General features: G+C 36.0%; 3 protein-coding genes across 17 annotated transcripts; 1 reads left to right on the top strand and 2 right to left on the bottom strand.

Moving 5' to 3' along the window:
- The first annotated feature begins 429 nt into the window (after window positions 1-429).
- LOC109187710 (protein VACUOLELESS1) lies at window positions 430-9,076 on the top strand. The gene is made up of 15 exons (XM_019337984.1): window positions 430-1,332; window positions 2,156-2,446; window positions 3,040-3,179; window positions 3,859-3,964; window positions 4,763-4,855; window positions 5,051-5,140; window positions 5,270-5,383; window positions 5,596-5,703; window positions 5,819-5,892; window positions 5,987-6,041; window positions 6,598-6,779; window positions 7,182-7,311; window positions 7,428-7,530; window positions 8,219-8,316; window positions 8,520-9,076. The coding sequence occupies exons 1-15, from the start codon at window positions 559-561 to the stop codon at window positions 8,682-8,684; spliced, it is 2,523 nt and encodes an 840-aa protein (XP_019193529.1). The 5' UTR covers window positions 430-558; the 3' UTR covers window positions 8,685-9,076.
- Window positions 9,077-9,184: 108 nt separating this feature from the next.
- Window positions 9,185-12,458, bottom strand: LOC109187715 (3-hydroxyisobutyryl-CoA hydrolase-like protein 5). 15 transcript variants are annotated; one of them, XM_019338003.1, is made up of 16 exons: window positions 12,370-12,441; window positions 12,228-12,275; window positions 11,986-12,048; window positions 11,759-11,842; window positions 11,569-11,637; window positions 11,361-11,424; window positions 11,185-11,258; window positions 11,025-11,108; window positions 10,850-10,934; window positions 10,674-10,759; window positions 10,262-10,383; window positions 10,103-10,163; window positions 9,912-10,010; window positions 9,721-9,822; window positions 9,558-9,599; window positions 9,185-9,440 (listed from the first exon to the last, which is right to left on the bottom strand). In XM_019338003.1, the coding sequence occupies exons 3-16, from the start codon at window positions 12,016-12,018 to the stop codon at window positions 9,285-9,287; spliced, it is 1,161 nt and encodes a 386-aa protein (XP_019193548.1). In that variant the 5' UTR covers window positions 12,019-12,048; window positions 12,228-12,275; window positions 12,370-12,441; the 3' UTR covers window positions 9,185-9,284. The 15 variants fall into 15 exon arrangements, with proteins under 15 accessions (XP_019193548.1, XP_019193547.1, XP_019193553.1 ...); XM_019338002.1 differs by having other exon boundaries at window positions 11,986-12,044; XM_019338008.1 differs by having other exon boundaries at window positions 11,986-12,022.
- A 1,444-nt stretch (window positions 12,459-13,902) lies between these two features.
- On the bottom strand, window positions 13,903-17,096 carry LOC109187712 (cytochrome P450 724B1). Its single transcript, XM_019337989.1, has 9 exons — window positions 16,802-17,096; window positions 16,248-16,572; window positions 16,005-16,157; window positions 15,423-15,674; window positions 15,207-15,293; window positions 15,032-15,110; window positions 14,828-14,934; window positions 14,453-14,574; window positions 13,903-14,277 (listed from the first exon to the last, which is right to left on the bottom strand). Exons 1-9 carry the CDS (start codon window positions 17,011-17,013, stop codon window positions 14,169-14,171), a joined length of 1,446 nt encoding a protein of 481 aa, XP_019193534.1. The 5' UTR covers window positions 17,014-17,096; the 3' UTR covers window positions 13,903-14,168.
- Between the last annotated feature and the right edge of the window lie 1,653 nt (window positions 17,097-18,749).

Raw genomic sequence — 18,749 nt, 5'->3', positions numbered from 1 at the left:
GAAAGTCTTTGTCTCCATGGCTGGAGACGGAGGTTTGTCTTCGGCCATGGAGACGAAGCTGGCCGGAGACGAATCGTCTCCGGGCGGCTGTTTCTGTTTCTGTTTTTTTTTTTTTAATTTTAAATTTAATTATTTATTTATTAAAAATTATTTTTAAAATTTAATTAAAAAATGGGTAACTTCCTACAACAAGTAAACAAGTTATTTTGGGCTAAATTGCATGTTTTTGTGTTGTTCAATGGTTCAATTGCATTCTTTTTTAGTTCAGTGGCCTAATTACATTTTTGTGTGCAGTTGAGTGGTCTATTTGACCCTTATTCTTTTTTTTTTTTTTTTTAAATTTTAAATGATGAGAGAATTATTTGATGTGATTTTGTGAATTAGAGGAATGAGGTGAAAGAGATGTGATTTTAGTATCTTCCAGGGAGGTCCGTGCAATTTAGAAAAGTAATTTCAGTCCAGCGTGGCAACACCCTCCGGAAGCTTCTTGTCGTGAAATTGGCAATCATTCGAGCGCGGATTATCCAGTCCGGCGCACCGTCGAGTAACAATCTAAGGATGAGCACAGTATCAGTGGCTGCTGAATGGCAGCTTCTCTATAATCGGTATTACAGGAAGCCGGAGCTCTATCAGATGCAATGGAAGCACGTGGACCTAACGCGCAACAAGGTCGCTTGTTCCCCCTTCGGCGGCCCCATCGCCGTTATCCGCGACGACGCCAAGATCGTCCAGCTCTACGCCGAGTCCGCCCTCCGGAAGCTCCGAATCTTCAACTCCGCCGGCGTCCAGATCGCAGAAACTGTCTGGAAGAACCCTGGCGGCCGTCTCGTCGGCATGTCCTGGACCGACGACCAGACGCTGATCTGCATTACTCAGGACGGCACCGTTTACCGCTACGACATCCGCGCAGAGCCTCTGGAATCGCTCTCCCTCGGCAAAGACTGCTTCACGCACAGTGTGGTGGATTGCGTCTTCTGGCATAACGGCGTCGTTTGCATCAACGAGGCCTTTCAGGTCTTCTGCATACCCGATTTCAAGAATCCGAACCCGATCAAGCTGGCGGATCCTGGTTTGGAGGACTTTCCGCTCTCTATGACGGTGATCGAGCCCCAGTACACCATGTCTGGAAATGTGGAAGTGCTGATGGCAGTAGGGGATCACGTGTTATTGGTAGAAGAGGACGGGATTCAGCAGCTGGGAGTTGGAATTGGGCCGTTGCAGAAGATGGTGGTTTCGCGGAATGGGAAGCTGCTGGCGTCGTTTACACATGATGGTAGACTTCTGGTCATGACCACGGACTTCTCCAACATCATTTTCGATTACACTTGTGAGGTTGTTATTAAATTCCCAATTTGTTTACATTGATAGAGTATGTTGGTTTTTGCCTTCTCGGTGCATATTGTAGATAATCTATACGCCATAATTGAAAAGATCTAAAATTTCAGTGATCATAGCTTAATTGAAGGTGGTGATGGCTTTTATTCCCCAGTGAAGTCTTTGATAGAAGAAATTCATAAACTAGAAGTACAAAACTGATAACCAAACTCGGAAGCACCATAAACTGCATTTTATTTGTCAGAACTGTTGATACGTAAGGTGACTTGGATAGCATTTATCCAACTGATACTATAATGCAATTGTAGCAGGGATAAGCATAGGATCTGTTGTAGGTTGGTTATTTTGCTGTGTAAGAAACATTTGAAGTAATGAAAATTGTAGCCTACAAGTAATGATCTGGTGAAGGGGAAGATGAAAAAAAGAATAATTAAAAAGAAGGAATTTTTCATAAAAGAAATGATTTCGTTAGACATTTCAGGCACAATAATATTACTGAATTTTCTGAGTTTAGCCCAAGCAGAATATTTTGAATTGTTGTATAAGGTATCTATTTCTCCTCAATTCCAAAATATTAAAGGTCCTAAAGGCACTGCCTTTAGAACCTTGCTATATAATAAATGAAAGTTGTTTTGGCTTAACACCAGAGCTATTTCAGGACTTCAGGCGAGGTACTTTGCTCCCAGAGCCTTTTTCATTTCATGTGACCTCCATCTCATTTTAGGATTTAGTTTTCCTTGTCTCATTTCTTTATTCTCCTGAAATAATGAAGCATACACTTTATCCTTGTTTCCTTTCTTTCTCCTTTTCGTGTATATAGTCAGCCCTACCTCCTGAGCAGCTGGCTTGGTGCGGAATGGATAGTGTATTACTTTACTGGGATGACATGCTTTTAATGGTGGGTCCTTATGGCGATCCAGTACGCTACATCTACGACGAACAAGTTCTGCTGATCCCCGAATGTGATGGAGTTAGAATACTATCCAACACAAGTATGGAGTTTCTGCATAGAGTACCAGATTCCACCGTCTCTGTCTTTCAAATTGGGAGTACACTGCCTGCTGCTTTACTTTATGATGCCTTGGATCATTTTGACAGGAGGAGTGCCAAGGTATGCCCCTCTTGATGGGAACAAAAGGCATTCATTTGTGTGGCATCAATGATTTTCATGTATTTTCACTTTTACAGTTTCACATGATAGATTAACTAACTATATGTGTATCCCATAACTCATGCATGTCTGTGGCTGGGGTTTAGGTTTAATTCTCCATGAATGTATGACATGTTAAATAACATGTTGCTATAATAGGTGACGCCTCTGTTTCAGAAATTTAGGGTCTGTTTGGAAAGCAGGAAAATGACTCATTTTCCAGGAAACATTTTCCTTTCCAGTGTTTGGTTGCATTTTGGAATAGGTGATGACTTTTAGTTAATAATATTTGGTCAAGTTGCATTGAGAGCTCAACATTTTTGGGCTCTGAATTAAAAACATATATAGGTGTTGACTTTTAGTTAAATGCATGGTTCAGACAGATGGTGCACAGGACATATTATCTATATCTTGTTATAGTACTTGCACATGCCAAATGCATCGCTAAGATTAGATAAAAGTAAATAGATTGAACAACATAGTACTCTACCTAGAGGGGAAGTGTTCTTAAAATGGAATTTTTCAGCAAATTCTAATGTTTTGTTCTTCACCAGGCAGATGAGAATTTGAGGTTAATTCGCTCTTCATTGCCTGAGGCTGTTGAATCATGTATTGATGCGGCAGGTCATGAATTTGATGTTCAACAGCAAAGAACCTTGCTAAGAGCTGCAAGCTATGGCCAAGCATTTTGCAGGTTGGTATACTTGAATTATCAGAATCTCTTCTTAATAAAATTATGGACTTTATAAAAATGAATCACATGCCCTTATTTACTTTGATCTGTTTCTGCCTCTTTGGCAGGTTTGTATAATGAACACACCCTTCATTAATAGTTATTGCATAGTCTGTGTTTTTATGTGATTCATACTCGTCTGTGCAAGGATCATTTAAGCAAAATAGGCCCCTTACCCCAGAAACTAATCATTAAAGGGGTACATAATTATGATCTATTCCAATGTAAAACTGCAGAGAAATGTTCATGGAACTTCTTGCCCTGGTTGTGTTCTTTATGCTATAAAATGGCTCAAACTACTACTGAAGCAGTGAAACTGTAGAGGACAAAAAGGCTTTATTGAATATTTGCCCCCCAGACATGCCCCCTTTTCCCTTTGCTCATTAGATTATAATCCTTAACTTCTTCTCACTTGCAAAAGTTTGGTGTAACCCTTTATATTCAATGATGGCTCAAACAACTATTGGAGCATTAGAACTATCACTTGGTGCAAAGGTCTTTTTTTTCTGTGGACTCATTCTTGAGGAACACACCAGTTTTGTTATGGCCTTTATCACTGTTAAATTTCATGTTCTAAAGAGAACCTTTTTTTTTCCCCTGATTTCTTCTCTCGTTAACTGTATCCAGTTGGCTTTGGCAGCCATTTTCAGCGTGATCATATTCAAGAGATTTCTAAAACCTTACGAGTACTAAATGCTGTGCGCCATTCAGAGATCGGCATTCCTCTTAGTATTCAGCAATATAAGGTATTTAATGCTTAATGTTTTGGTTTTACCAAGAGCGGAGCCAAAAATAAGGTTGACTAGGGGCAAAAAATAAAGTAGTGCGAAATGTGATAAAAAACATTCATGACAAAATATGAAACATAATTAATTGGATAAAATAGTTCAAATAGAAAACACATTATAATTCGCACATCATCTCTATTGATACCTAAAAAACTTATAAGACTGCATCTAGGTAGGTTAGTACTCCTAATTTATGTTCATATTTTTATGCTCATTGAGTTATACATTGGGCTACAAATATTATACTATGATTTTTACGGGGCAAATCGTCCTCACACCGTTAAAACTTCCGTTAGTATATATTAAATGCTACCATAATTATATTTAATCAATTATCATATCTAGACTAGAAATCTTACTTTAACAATTAATCATTTCATAATTATTACCCAAATTATCAACTATACTTTTTAATATAATATGAATTTTAGAACTATGAACTAAATGACCTTTTTAAAAAAATTATATTATTATTTTTAAAAAATTATTTCAACATAACTATGACTTTAATATTAAGCATTTATTTGCGTGTAGAAAAGACTAGTGATGTTTATAAATACTTCTTCTCACAAAACACAAAAGGAGGTGTAGCCAGCAAGTCTCAACCCCTAGACCTATGGGAAAGGCTACTAGGCAACTACCAACTAGGCTCTTGGGCAACTGCCCCCTTTGCCAATCTTTCCCTCCTCCCCTGGGTTTTGCAGTTGTATCTGAATTTGTTATTTACACAAAGTAACTAAACGTTTTATGCTGCAGGTGCTTACACCTTCGGTTCTGATCGCTCGTCTAATTAATGCTCATCATCACCTTCTCGCACTGCGAATATCAGAATATCTTGGTATGAATCAGGTAAGTATAGTTCTTACTTTCCTTTTAAAAATAAGGTGTTGCCTTTACTTTGTACATTTAGCCTGTCATTCATTATGATGTAACACTTTCACATTCTTTTACTGGTTCAAGTTCTTTTAATTGTTTTAGTTCCCTCCCAAAGGGGAGTGAAAGTTTTTCTTTTGCTGCAATGCTATTTTCTTTTTGGCTCTGCAGGAAGTTGTAATTATGCACTGGGCATGCACAAAGATTACAACATCCTCTGCAACCCCTGATGCTAATCTTCTGGAAATTTTACTTGATAAGGTTTGTGTTTTGCATTGTAGTCTCAAAAAGGTGTACTGTCAGATCTATCTCCTTGGTTGACCAGAATGAATACTTGAATAGTTTCATGTGAATGCAATATCTAATCTCCTGGGCTTTTGCAATTTTCAGCTTAAGTTGTGCAAAGGCATATCTTATGCTGCAGTTGCTGCCCACGCAGATAAGAGTGGTCGACGTAAATTAGCTGCTCTTCTTGTTGAACATGAACCACGTTCATCTAAACAGGTTTGCTGTTAACTTCTTCCTTGTTACTTCCATTCCTATTTATGAATTGAGTTGTGTTTTTACCTTGCTATTATCTGAAACTTAATTTGAATACGATTCTTTAATTCTTTTTCTTTATTGAGTATTGATTGTTGAAAGTGCCTCCTTTTGGCAAAGGTTACAGCAAGAAACCATCGGATAAAAATTAATGATTGAAAGATTATTCTTTTCAGGTTCCTCTCCTGTTGAGCATAGGAGAGGAAGATACTGCTCTCACAAAAGCAACTGAAAGTGGCGACACGGATCTTGTTTACCTAGTCCTCCTTCATATCTGGCAAAAGGTGTTTTATGAAGTCTAATTTTTATTGCTGATTTTTTAGTCTATTGTTTGTATTTGCCAGTAACTTGTAGCTTTTTAGTTATTAATTATCCATTGCCAATGACATGTTACCTTAGAGACCAGCTTTGGAGCTCTTTGGAACTATACAGTCTAGACCACTGCCACGTGATTTATTTATTAGTTATGCACGGTAAGAAAATGTGAACTTGTACTCACTCTCCATTCAGAATTCTTTTCTCCAAATCTCTGTTAACATTTTCCTACCGTGTTCCATTCGGCTTCAGGCTTTACAAGCATGAATTTTTGAAAGACTTCTTCCTATCTACTGGACAACTGCAGGTTGGTTGATAAGGCTAACCAATCCTCTTTCCTCAAGAAAAATAGTTCTAAATAAATTTATTATTATAGAGTAACTTACTAACTTGTAATGCAGCAATACTTATACTGTCATATTCCTATTCTTTTATCTCTTTGCTCTATAGTTGGAACTTAGATAAGTAAATCAATATTTTAAAGTAGTTAGAAGGTTATTTATCAGGCTCCATGGCAAGTTTTTGAGCAATATTAAGGATGGATCATGTATGTTTTTGAATTTCATTATGATTGTTCTTGTAAATGCATTTCTATGTACTTGGGTTTCATACTTGAACCCCTTGGCACCTGTTACTTAATTTTGTTTATGTATCCAAAAATAAAAAGCCAAGTTGGCACCACTCATGTTAGTATATATTTATTACTTGCAATCCAAAGCTTTCATTTTCTTTACTTAAATTATATATTGTGTTGCATTTAAATTTTCTGGCAGTTATGTTTTGCCACTTGTATTGATTTGAGACAATCATCCTCTTTTTACCACTGCATCTACTGTTTATATTGACAAAGTTTCAATTTTCAGGATGTAGCTTTTCTTTTATGGAAAGAATCATGGGAATTAGCAAAAAATCCAATGGCAAGCAAAGGATCTCCACTGCATGGTCCTCGTATAAAACTTGTTGAGAAGGCCCATGGCCTTTTTGCAGAAACAAAAGAACATGTTTTTGAGTCAAAGGCAGCTGAAGAGCATGCAAAATTATTAAGGTGATTCACCAATTTTAATCAAGTTAGTTAATCATGCCAGTGTGCAGTTCTTTCTTTAGAACCAAGTGGCAGTAACTTTAGTTGATGGTCTAATTAATTAAAAAATAGTGCGGTAATGCCATACTCATAGGTACAGAGGTCAAATAAAAGGTGACGTCATGAGTATTCTATAGAACAAGTGGTTAACAATAGAATCCAAGATATGCCATTTTATCTGAATGACATATTTGATAAAGTTTGCCTGTTAATCTGTTACGGAGTATTATTGATGGATTGTGCAATTGGATGGTGGAACACTGCATGCTGTATTATGAAATGTGGAAAGTTACCCCCTACTTTCGCTCAAGTTTAAAGTATTGTTGGTTGTTATATTCATGTACTCAGACTTAATTATCTCTGCAGGATACAGCATGAGTTGGAGGTGACAACTAAACAGGCCATCTTTGTTGATTCAAGTATCAGTGATACTATTCGTACATGTATTGTTCTGGGAAATCATCGCGCTGCAAATAAAGTCAAAACAGAATTCAAGGTAAGTTCATATTCTTTATTTGTATGGACTGCTGCTTAGGATTTGGTTCCAATGATCAAATATTTTTATGTTTAAGATTGCATTGTGATGACTATGATACTGTTAATATGATCCAGGTATCAGAAAAGAGGTGGTATTGGCTAAAAGTTTTTGCTTTGGCAACTATCAGGGACTGGGATGCTTTAGAGAAATTCTCGAAAGAGAAGAGACCACCAATTGGTAAGTAATTCTAAGCTTGTAATGGTAGGTGGAAACACATTAGCAACTTGATATGGTAGTTTCAAACTTGTGTGCTATGGGTTGCTGTTCCACTTACTCTAATATTGAGGTCAAGATGGTTCCACTATCATGTGCACAAGGAATGCCTGCCCGTTGTGTATGTATCTATTTGATCTAAATTTAAGTGTCATAATAGTGTTAATTGTTGGTCGAATTTGACCTTTGATATCTATAAATTAAACTCAGAACTCATCTTTCCAGACCCACAGAATATCTAGGAAAGCTTGAACCATACTGAAAGCATTTTATAGGTGTTCTGATTCTCTACTTCAAAATCTATGAAGTCAATAAATTTATACTCAGATGCAGTCTGTTTTCTATAAAGTATCAACGGGAGGCTTGCATGAAAGTAACATAAATGAGCAGAGCAATTATCTTTGTATAAAAGAATTGGAGCATGACTAATTGAAACTATGTAAAAACCATTCTTTTTGCCAATTCTAGTTTAAGGAGATATCATATATGCATTAAATTTGCACTTTTTTCTGGGTTTTGATTGGTAGGGGAACTGTAAACTTTAGACATTTCCAGATAAATGTTAAGTTTTGTTCTCTTAGCTTGGAGAAATGCTGAGTTGGGTATGTTGTAACAAACCCTGATCCCTCTAACCTTTCATTGCAATATTTAGGCTACAAACCATTTGTAGAGGCATGTGTTGAAGCGGAAGATAAGGGGGAAGCACTCAAATACATACCCAAGCTGGCTGATCCTCGGGAAAGAGCAGAGGTAAGTAATGAGTTCAAACTGTCAGAAATAGAAATACACACAATTGTTTGATGGACATTGCAATGTCAATGTCCCCATCATGTTCCCACTAAAGAGAAGAAAAAACCGCATTAACATTGGAAGTAGCAAGTTGTAACAAAATTTGATAAAAGGGGCTTTGCCAAACACTCATTTTAGTTGTTTCTTGTGTGAATTGTGAGCAGGCTTATGCTGGAATTGGAATGGCCAAGGAAGCTGCTGATGCTGCATCTCAGGCTAAAGATGGTGAATTGCTTGGGCGGCTGAAGCTGACTTTTTCACAAAATGCTGCCGCTGCTTCAATTTTTGACACTCTTCGAGATAGGTTAACCTTCCAAGGCACATCATAATCCTGTCTCCCCTCTCAGAAGCATCTGTTATCGACGTTGTATGTGTGTTTCCCGTCCAAGTACTTGTTCAGATAGTAAATGAGTGAACTCAAGCAAGGTGAGGTTTTGCGCATTCTTAGATCCAACCAATGAAGTTGATGACTATAATTTTGGTGTCATCTGCCTAGTCTCCTCTCGGTATATGTATGTATATATGCCACCATAGTGGTGCAAGCTATCTTGTCCTTCATTCAACCTTTTCAATTTTATGCTTTGTAGATAGCAAGCATGATTCGGGATGAATATTTATGTTTGTTACATAGTGAGAATTTTCATGATTCCTAGACATTTGACAAATTCTTGTACCCACAAAACTGATTTCAGAAAAAAAAAAAAAAAAAAAAGTTTTCTCACAGGTCAAGTGTTTACTATTTAATTAGTCACATAATTTAATGCAATATTTATTGCAATGGGGCCATTACATGCATAAAAGTCACCATGCAAAGTAGGATTACAACAACACTGCAAACACAAGCTAAGCTAGGCTTGTAATCAAATCAAAATGAAGACAATTTCAGCTCTTAATCAAAACCCATGAGAGTGATGAGTGCCTTATAATTTTTACTCATTAAGGTGAGCGTATACTGAACTTTCGTATTTTCCATCCCACCTGTGATCTTCTGTTTCTGGAATGTTGAGCTCCAATTCTTCTTCAAATGGTTGGAATACTGTCTCAACTTTCTCAACATCAACCTTATCAAGACTTGAAGGATCCCACTAGAGACACAGAGAGAGAGAAGCAGTGAATTGAAGGATGATGTTCTTGATTATAATTAATTGTTTCCACAACACTATAATAAGGTTTAGGAAGAGAGAGAGAGAGAGAGAGCATACTTTGGGAGAGTTATCTTTGTCAATATTGATAGCTCTGATACCCTTCATTTAACCAAAGAAAACATGAATTTCAGATCCAGAAGAAATATTTCATGAATTTGAACCATCTATATATAGTAATCCAAGTACAGGGATGAAGTATACTTGGAAAACTAGAAATTACCTCATACACATCATCAGATATCACTGCCCTTAGAATATTCATTGTTACTCGAAATTCTTTCTTCAGGCATTCACCCAGTGTTTGTTTCCTTCCTTCTCGAATCTGGAAAGCAATAATGCGTTTACTAAAAAATAAAAACATATGCATGTTTAACTGTTTAAGGATCACAGAAGCACGAGTACAAGCATTACCGATCTCAGTGTGATTTTTAATCCTGTTGGGGACGATCTTTTGAGGCCTTTAAGCACACCACGAATCCAATCATTGCCTTCTTTGCTCGCCTCAACTTCCTGATAATAATGTAAGCGTCAATTATTGTTGAACATTACGGGTTACGTTGCAAATCATCACATATTCAATGCCTTTAGTTAACAACTCATACAAAGGATTTTATAATCTCCTCCACAGAATCCTTGGAAAAACACTCATCAATAATGGCCTGCCTGCATGCGTGAAGTAATACATTTGATCTTGCGTGTATATCATAAATAGGGAAACAAAAAACGGAGCATATATAGCTGCGTTAATGTGGGAATGTTACTTGTTCAAGACACTTTCTTCGTCAACTTGAACAGCTATGGAGAATTCCTCTATGGCAGATCTGATAGCATTCTCATTGCCCGTGTTCAAATCTAGCAAACGCTTCTCTAGCTCAGGCAATTTCTGTCGGGCAAAAAGTTAAAAGCCATGCTTATCAATCTACTTAGTGAAAGAGAATGGACGGGGACAATCACAATTCATTCAAAACTCGAGATGCTTTAAATCAAATGAAATGACAGTGTTGAGCATACAGTCATTAATGTGCAATCTAACTATCAGCTTAGGTTTTTAGTTGAGATGGAGCACATGCTTCAATTTGGTAAGTCACTTTGAGCATATAGCCATTAATGTGCAATCCAGTAAAAAGTAATTTCATTCGAGAAAATAACTGAAACTCTAAGCAAAGAACTTACATCCAAAGGTACAAAGTGTGTCGCCATTCCAAGTGCAACCAGTTCTTTACCATTAAGCCTCGCCCCAGTTAACGCAAAATACTCCCCTGCACACAACAAATGTCTTCTCAAATTCTTGTCCTTTTCAATCGAGAAAGCTAGCATAACACATGGTCCAGCGCTATTTTAATGCTTACCAAATCTGCCCGGAAGGCGAGAGTGAATATATGAGAATCCACAGTCAGTATGAAACCCAATACTTGCTTCTGGAGTAGAAAAAACCTAGCCAACAACAAAAGTCAAATGTAAAAATGGACCCGAAAAATCAATGCTACATTTAATGCGAATGTATATGCATAGTTGCATACTTACTGTCTTTTCAGTTACAACAGAGAACTTCATTGGGACCATCAACGATGCACCTCCACCCATTGAAATGCCATGAACTAGAGCAACCTGCCCAGAATCTCACCAGTTAATGTCGCTCGGTGAAAATATTCATTACATAAATGCAATCAAATCAAGATTGTACCTGGGGTTTTTTATAGGTGTGGATATGGTAACAAAGCCAATACATCCGGTAAACAACTTCAAGGCAAGAATCCTCTACATATTCACCAACCAACTTATTTAAGTAACAGAATTAAACAAGTCAATACAATACACAAAAAGAAAGCAATCAAATTTCTTGTGGGGGAAAACGGTTACTTGGTGTCCTGCCATCATAAAACATTTTCAAGTCCCCACCAGCAGAATAAGCACGCCCAGCTCCCTATTGAAAACAATAAATAACATCTCAAAGTACAATCACCATCGGTACCACTCAGATGAATTTAGAGATAGAAACAGCAAAGTATGTAAGATGTGGTTATACTTATAATCATCCGCTTTTCTTTCTTGCACAGACTGTACTAACCTTGAGGATGATGAGAGCTGCATTGTCATCTTTCTCCCATTTTTCCAGGTTTTGAGCCAGCAATTTTACCTATTCAACAGAAAACGAAAATTTACTCGCAAAAGAAGTTGGAGGACCAAAACTAATATAGAATCCAATGGAATAACCGAGTAATGACTTCAAAATGATAATTCTTATATGATTAACGTACCACTTCAGATGAAATGACATTCAATTGCTTGGGACGGTTTAAGGTGATCAATCTAGCATTGCCAACTTCTTCAGCCAGAACAACCTAAAAATACCCAAAAACAAAAATACTAATAATTAATCTAAGCCAGGCCTTAATTCTTGCTAATTAGTACTAATACAAGGATTATCCCAGAAAAAGGGATAATCCCATATCTCATAGGGCAAAAAAATATTCATAGAAATTACCTCTCCATCTAGGTGTGCTGTTTCCTGTGACATCTTCCTAGCCAATTAAGCAGGTATAGCTAACTAATAGCCCCAAATGAAAATAGTAAGAGTGGTTCACAGGTTACAATTACCAGATCAGAGAAAGCAGTTAAATGAAACCAAAAAGACAGCTAAAGAACTGAACTTTAGTACAAATTGAAGCAGTAGAAGAAAAGAGGAGAGTTACAATAATGTTGGAATTCTCGAAACAACAAGCTTACTTACTCACTCCCAGCAAGATGAATTCAACTTGTGAATTTGGGTCTGTTCTGAAATACAGAGAAAACCCCGCAAGATTATGGCAAGAATTCGTAAAAAGAGATTTGAAAAGTTAAAAGTGGAGGAAAGGGTTTTCTTCCACACCTACCACCCTCCACAGACTTGTCTTCAACACCAGAATCAGAGACCACTCTTCCTTTTACCTACCACTCTTAACTACTTTCATGCCCAGGTGTAAATTGTGCATTTATTTTTAGATATTATATTATTATTTTATCATTTATATTTAGTTTATTGTGCATTTATAAACATTTTAATTATCAAAAAATTGATAATCATTGTTCAAAAAAAAAGTATCAAAATGTATAAATACAAGTATATGAACTTATTATAAAAAACGTGTTGAAACCTGCTACCTAGTTTGGTAGGTTATTTGACATTCACCTAACCCTTCTTCCCCATGAAAATCTTGTGTCCTGCAAAATCATTTTCTTCACCAAATATTTAGCAATCATTTTCTTTACCAAATACTCAGTAGTTATTACAAATACACCTACAAAGTTGTTTTTAAATAAATTTGTTATATTTTAAATAGGTCACACAAAATCTTATTTAGTGATATATTCTGTTATAATAGATGACGATTATTCAATATGTTACTAAATAATAACATATATAAAAGTGTAAGACTCAATTTTCACAAGAAGTAAATATGGTATAACTATAGAAGTATAGAGGCTTAACAAAAGAATATTAATAGCTTATAGAAAATTTAATGGGCATAAAAAATGGGGTTTGATAAACCTGATAATTGAAGCAATCTGGTGCATGCTAGGCCTTGGTGTAGTGCAGTGTCCCAATTTGTAGTTGGGTCTGCCTGACTCCTCTGGTGCCAACTAGGAAGAGTGCCAACCATCTTGACAATGCTGCTCCTAGATGGCATCCAGGGAGCCAGGCAGAACACTGCTTCGATTCACCGCTAATTTAAAATCAAACTATCATCGAATCTCATATAACAGAAATTCATATATTACTCGAGAAAAATCGAGAATCTTTAGACTATCTCTTTTAGTGAGAGTGTGGGAGAATAGACTTACTAAATGGAGGAATTTAAAGGGGGTGAAGAAAAGGAAAGACAACACAAATTCTCAACTGGGCTGCTGCCGTTTGATGGATACATAGAGAGGGTGATAAAACCAAAAACTGTGTTTTTTTTCTGGGATTTTAATGAAGTTTGTCCCTTTCTTCTTCGACTTGAAATGGCGGCAAACCACTCCCATCGTGATTATTATATATTAATCAAATGAGATTAAATATTATATCATATTGGAACTCGGCCACGACATGGGACAAAAGACAGTCTTGATGAGTTGTTTGACGGATTTTCTCATGGAAATCTATAAATAATTATATGTTTTTTGGAGGATTTTCCCAAAAGAATTGTACTATTCAACGGATAACATGCACTGTTATGATTCACTTTTAATTTATTTAGTTTGAGGATTATGATAATATTCTGTTTAGTCGCTAGCTTTGTTTGTACGTGAGTCACCCCGGCCACCCATAATACAATTAATTTGAGGATTATGATAATATGCTGTTTGGCTTGATTCTTATGGTTTTTCAGATGATTCCGTCCCTATTTTCGTGGTCCCATGTTTTAAGGCAGATGGTTTATACAGTAGAAAATCCTTACAAGGTTTGATTATATTAGCAGCATGAACTGTATACATACAATCACAGTTTCAAGAAGGAAATAAACCTCGGATTTTATGTACTAGGAAAAGCAAAATGCAAGAATTAGTACAAAATTCCTGTGCAACAGGGAATTAAAAAGGGAGACCTTATATATATCTCCGAAATAATTAAATTACAAAAATAGAAAATGCTCCACCAATCTTGCCTGCCTTCTTTAGCCGTCATCTCATCACACTCTGATCACTTCACCCAGAACCAAACTGGTGGTTTAATGGCTGCAACTTTATTGCCAGTCCTTTATGGAACTCTACATATGGATATGCCATGGCTTCTTCACCTTCTTCCACTTTCCACCTACACAAATTAAAACCACTCACTTTGTTATATATATATCGATACATACTGCACTAGTATCTGCATCCCGCAAGACGAGACTAATATATATAAATCTTGTACATATACTGCACTGGTATCTGTATCCCGCAAAGGAGACTAAATCTCGGGACCAAACCGGAAAAAGTCGATGTACCTGTAGTTTTGTATAAGGTGGTGCAGGAAAAATGCAACCTCAACCTTTGCAAGTTCAGAGCCAGGGCAGGACCTAGACCCTCCACCAAAAGGTGTGAATTTCTTGCATGTTTGATCATCACTCTGAGTTAAAAGACACACACACAGAAAGTAAAAGAATCAGCAGCCTTTCCCCTTATTTCAATTGACTATATGCTTGCTTTTATGTATGCCCGCGCAAACTTAAATAAGAAGTCTCGTGTTCAATTCTCGTCGTTTCGAAAGACAAAATCTCAACTTGCTTACTACCATGTTTTAAAAATAACATTTTTAGTCAAATTATGTTTTACACAACAAAGAATTCCAAGTAATTAAGGTAGGGGTTTAGCATTGTGACCTCCCATCTCCAAGGATTAAATTGCAGAGCATTGGCATGGAGGTTTTGATCCAAGTGAACTGCACTAAAAACTGGTAGGACCTTCCAACCAGATGGAATAATGTAATCTACAAAACACCCCAAAAAAATTAAAAATTAAAAATTAAAAATTAAAAAAATAATAACAAAAATGGGGTAGTTGGAGGATGAGAGGTGAATACAGACCTCTAAATTTGACATCTTTGAGTGCTTTTCGGTGCACAAATTTAACAACATTTCCATATCTAAGAGCTTCATTCATGACCTAACAATTATAACCCCCAAAAAGAAATGCTTAAAATAATATAAAATATTAAAAAATAAAACTGAGTAATCATTGCAGTCTGCAGTTCTGTCTTACCTTTTGACTAAAATCCATTTTTTTATAGTCTTCCCAGTTCAAGAACTCTCCCTTTTTCTTCATGCTCCTTATGCTTTGATGTTCAAGCTACATCACCATAATTTCATTGAAAAGGGAAGTCAAATAAATGCAACAAATTAAATAATTAATTATATTCCTAAAAAATAGAATACCAACTTTATTATTATAGAAAAAAGAAAAGAAAATTGCATGTACCTTTAATTGTTCAAGGGCAGAGGTGGATTGACCAAGAAAATAAACAACCATGGACAGCAAGAGCGAGGTGGTCTCATAACCACCTAGGAGAGAATCTAGAACAAAACTAATCTTTTCATCTTCAGATAAGGTATCCACATATAACAGTATCTCAAGAAAATCATTCTTTTTACTGTTATGATCTCCAAGATGCCTTCTCCTTCTTCTTTCCTCTATGATTGCTTTGACAGTGGAAGATATTCTACGTCTAGCCTGTAAAGATGTAATGGAGAAAAAGTTCATCACATGCCTCTTCTTTTCTTCCCACAACAAAAAGCATTTCCAAATTATATTATATTAAACCTAGCTTTCATAGTTAATACCCAAAAAAAAAACCACTTTAATTATGGTTTAATGTTTTCTTGGCTTCTTGCCCACAAAGACAAATTCTCTCACTCTTACACTGAAACTGTCAAGACTCGATTTTGCGTCTTTGCTCACAATTTGTCACCAGAAACCAACTGAGATACCTGTGCGGGCCGGTTTAATTTAATGTTTTTTTTATTAAATCAAAATTTTAGTGAGATATGAGGAGAATTGAACCTGCACAGCTCTTGCATATGGAGTGCCAGGTATGTGGAGTGGCAAAGAGATAAGGCCTCTCATGAAAGTCAGGAAATCTTGAAGAATCTCAGTAGTCTGTGGCTCTTCTGGGGTTAATCCAAGAACTTGCTTTACTATTACATTGAATGTAAACTGTAAAACACCCAACAAATTAAAAAAACATCATTCTTCAGATCACTGAAAGCAGCTAGCTAGGAATGAGATTAAATTAAATAAAATTACCTTTCTTGATTGTTCCCAGAATATGACTTGGTGCATATCTTTCCAGGAATCAAGAATGTGGAGGGCAGCAGTCTCAACATCATTGAGAAACTCAGGTTTAGATTTGGTGGTGTTGACAAGGGAAAGGGCAACATTTCTGAGCCTCTTATGGGTGTCTCCCACAGCAACCAGCATAGAGACTTTTCCCAGGATGCCATGGATGGGCTTGGGATAGCTGCACTGGAACAGCTTATCCTCATTTTGCAGGATGAAGTAATTGAGGTCTTGGTCACATGAAACCACTGTGGGGGAGAAGAAAAGATGGGATTTGAACACTTTCCCATACCTACATAATAATCAAAACCCCAAAAAAGGAATTAAATTATAAAAGAGGGCACATGCATGCATGTATGTATATATGTATATATATGTACTACTGCACAATTACATTAAAAGTAGTAAAACTTGAGGCCATCCAGGGTAATGGCAGCTTTAATTTGTGATGATGATCGATCATGTTTTCCAAAAGAAACATCATAATTATATATATTCATTCCCCCCCACGTTATACTTACCTAGAACAATGATCTTGCAGGAAAGAACCAATAGAGTTAGAAGGGTGAGGCTTCAAAAAGGCAAGGGTTTCTCCCAGAAGAGGCCACCCAAAAGACCCCTTGGGCACAACCCCAAGCCGCAGGAGCCATGGCAAGAAATGGTTCAACATCATTCCCACCAAAAACCCAATCACAATACTCACCCCCCAAAACCACCTTTGATCTCCAGCCATCACACCCAAAAATTCAACACTGCTCTCTATATATTTATATCTGCAAACTAGCTAGAATGGAAACTATGGTTTTCTGATCTCTCCTCAAAGGGCTTCTTGCTTTTATGAAGGTGGCATTGACCGCCTATATATAAGGGGGGGATGGGGGTGGGGACTGGGGAGTGAGAGTAGTGGAAATGTTAAAACTTAAAACTGAGGGAGAAGAAAGGTTGGTAACAGTAATATTACTGTAGTGTGTTTAATTTACAGCAGGGGAGCAAACAGGCTTTAAATTTCTACAGTGAAAGGGAATTAAATGAAATCAAAGTAGCATAGCTTAGCCTTAGCTAGCTAGTCTGAGATCCATGTACCTCTCTCTATTCGATCTATATCACACACATCTAGCTACCCCAAAAATGTATATCCTACTGCCTACTACTACTAAAGTACACAACCATTTATTCAGGATTTCAACAACCAAAAAGTATTGTGAAATTATGATTTTTGATACTCACCCTCAAAAAATTTAAGAGAAGTCAATTGCCCCCACACCGCATATTCCAGCTCGACTAGATTGTAGAATAGTAAATTATGGTGATTCAGTAACTTTTTAAGTAGAGGGATTAATATTTGATGTTTAGCCAAAGACGTTGTGATCGAACGATATAACTGTGACCCCTCAAATGAGAGATCTTAGATTTAAACTTTGGGGACATTCAAAAAAAAATATTGATGTTTATAAAGAGCCCACCATATTAGATGATCACACTATAAATGTCAGGAGTCAATCCGCAATTTGTTTTTAGATACTTTTTATGAAAAAAATAAAATTATAATAGTCATATATATATATATATATATATATATATATATATATATATATACACACACACACATCATAATGCACGAAGTATTGTATTATGAAAGTTGCTTTTCACCCTTGCATCATATTATTTATTTTCATATATTACTGGTGAATTGGCTTCTTATTCTAAATTGATAAAGAATTTATGTTTTTAGTAAAAAGAGAAAATTTTATTTTTTGGTCGTAGATTTATAAATGTTAATTCACTTTAAGTCTTTTTTTATTAGAACATTCATTTTTGGTCCTAGTATTATTATTGCATGACCATTTTTTGTCCTTTATCAACAAAATATTTAAATATAGTTAAATACAATAGCATTTTGGACCTCAATTATGATTTTTTTCAAAAAACAATAAACAAAAAAATATAGTAGTTCAACCTACTTTGTATAAAAAAGATTGAAATATCTTTGTATTTAATGACATTTCAAAGATTTTGTTGAAGGAGAACAAAAATTGGTTATGTCACAATAATACTATGAAAAGCTAAGGACTAAAAGTGTACTATCACCTATAAATCTATGACCAAAAATGGAATATATATATATATATGCCAATGAGAAAGTTATAAAAAGAAATAATTATAAGCTCTTTAGCAATCTAGCATGGGTAAATTATTCTGTGGACCCGGGTCCAAATGTTTACATACTAAATGTTCACAATTTATCTTTTAAAAATTCACAATTTGTATATTATGAACACACAATGTTAATATATATGTAATTGGTTACTTTGTTTTGTATTCACAAGTTCCTTTCAAATACTGCAGTCACACAATATTAACTAATGAAGATTTGATTACTTTATTGTATTTACAAATTTCCTTGTACAGTTGTTATGTGTTTCGACTTAAAAACACAATTTATATTATAAATATTCACAATTCTAATAC

This window comes from Ipomoea nil, unplaced genomic scaffold, assembly GCF_001879475.1.
Source record: "Ipomoea nil cultivar Tokyo-kokei standard unplaced genomic scaffold, Asagao_1.1 scaffold1421, whole genome shotgun sequence".
In the NCBI taxonomy this organism is placed as follows: Eukaryota; Viridiplantae; Streptophyta; class Magnoliopsida; order Solanales; family Convolvulaceae; genus Ipomoea; species Ipomoea nil.
Note: the sequence above shows the minus strand (reverse complement) of the source record. Positions and strands in the feature narration are given on the sequence as shown.

Coding starts and splice junctions, on each gene's coding strand:
- LOC109187710 (XM_019337984.1), top strand. CDS start 559: ATGAGCACAGTATCAGTGGCTGCTGAATGGCAGCTTCTCTATAATCGG. Junction 1,333..2,155: donor TTTTCGATTACACTTGTGAG/GTTGTTATTAAA, acceptor TCGTGTATATAG/TCAGCCCTACCTCCTGAGCA. Junction 5,704..5,818: donor TCCTTCATATCTGGCAAAAG/GTGTTTTATGAA, acceptor ATGTTACCTTAG/AGACCAGCTTTGGAGCTCTT.
- LOC109187712 (XM_019337989.1), bottom strand. CDS start 17,013: ATGGCTGGAGATCAAAGGTGGTTTTGGGGGGTGAGTATTGTGATTGGG. Junction 15,111..15,206: donor AAATGGATTTTAGTCAAAAG/GTAAGACAGAAC, acceptor TATAATTGTTAG/GTCATGAATGAAGCTCTTAG. Junction 14,575..14,827: donor TTAATCCTTGGAGATGGGAG/GTCACAATGCTA, acceptor CTTTTAACTCAG/AGTGATGATCAAACATGCAA.
- LOC109187715 (XM_019337997.1), bottom strand. CDS start 12,018: ATGTCACAGGAAACAGCACACCTAGATGGAGAG. Junction 11,425..11,568: donor CAGCTCTCATCATCCTCAAG/GTTAGTACAGTC, acceptor TGTTTTCAATAG/GGAGCTGGGCGTGCTTATTC. Junction 10,384..10,673: donor CACACTTTGTACCTTTGGAT/GTAAGTTCTTTG, acceptor TTTGCCCGACAG/AAATTGCCTGAGCTAGAGAA.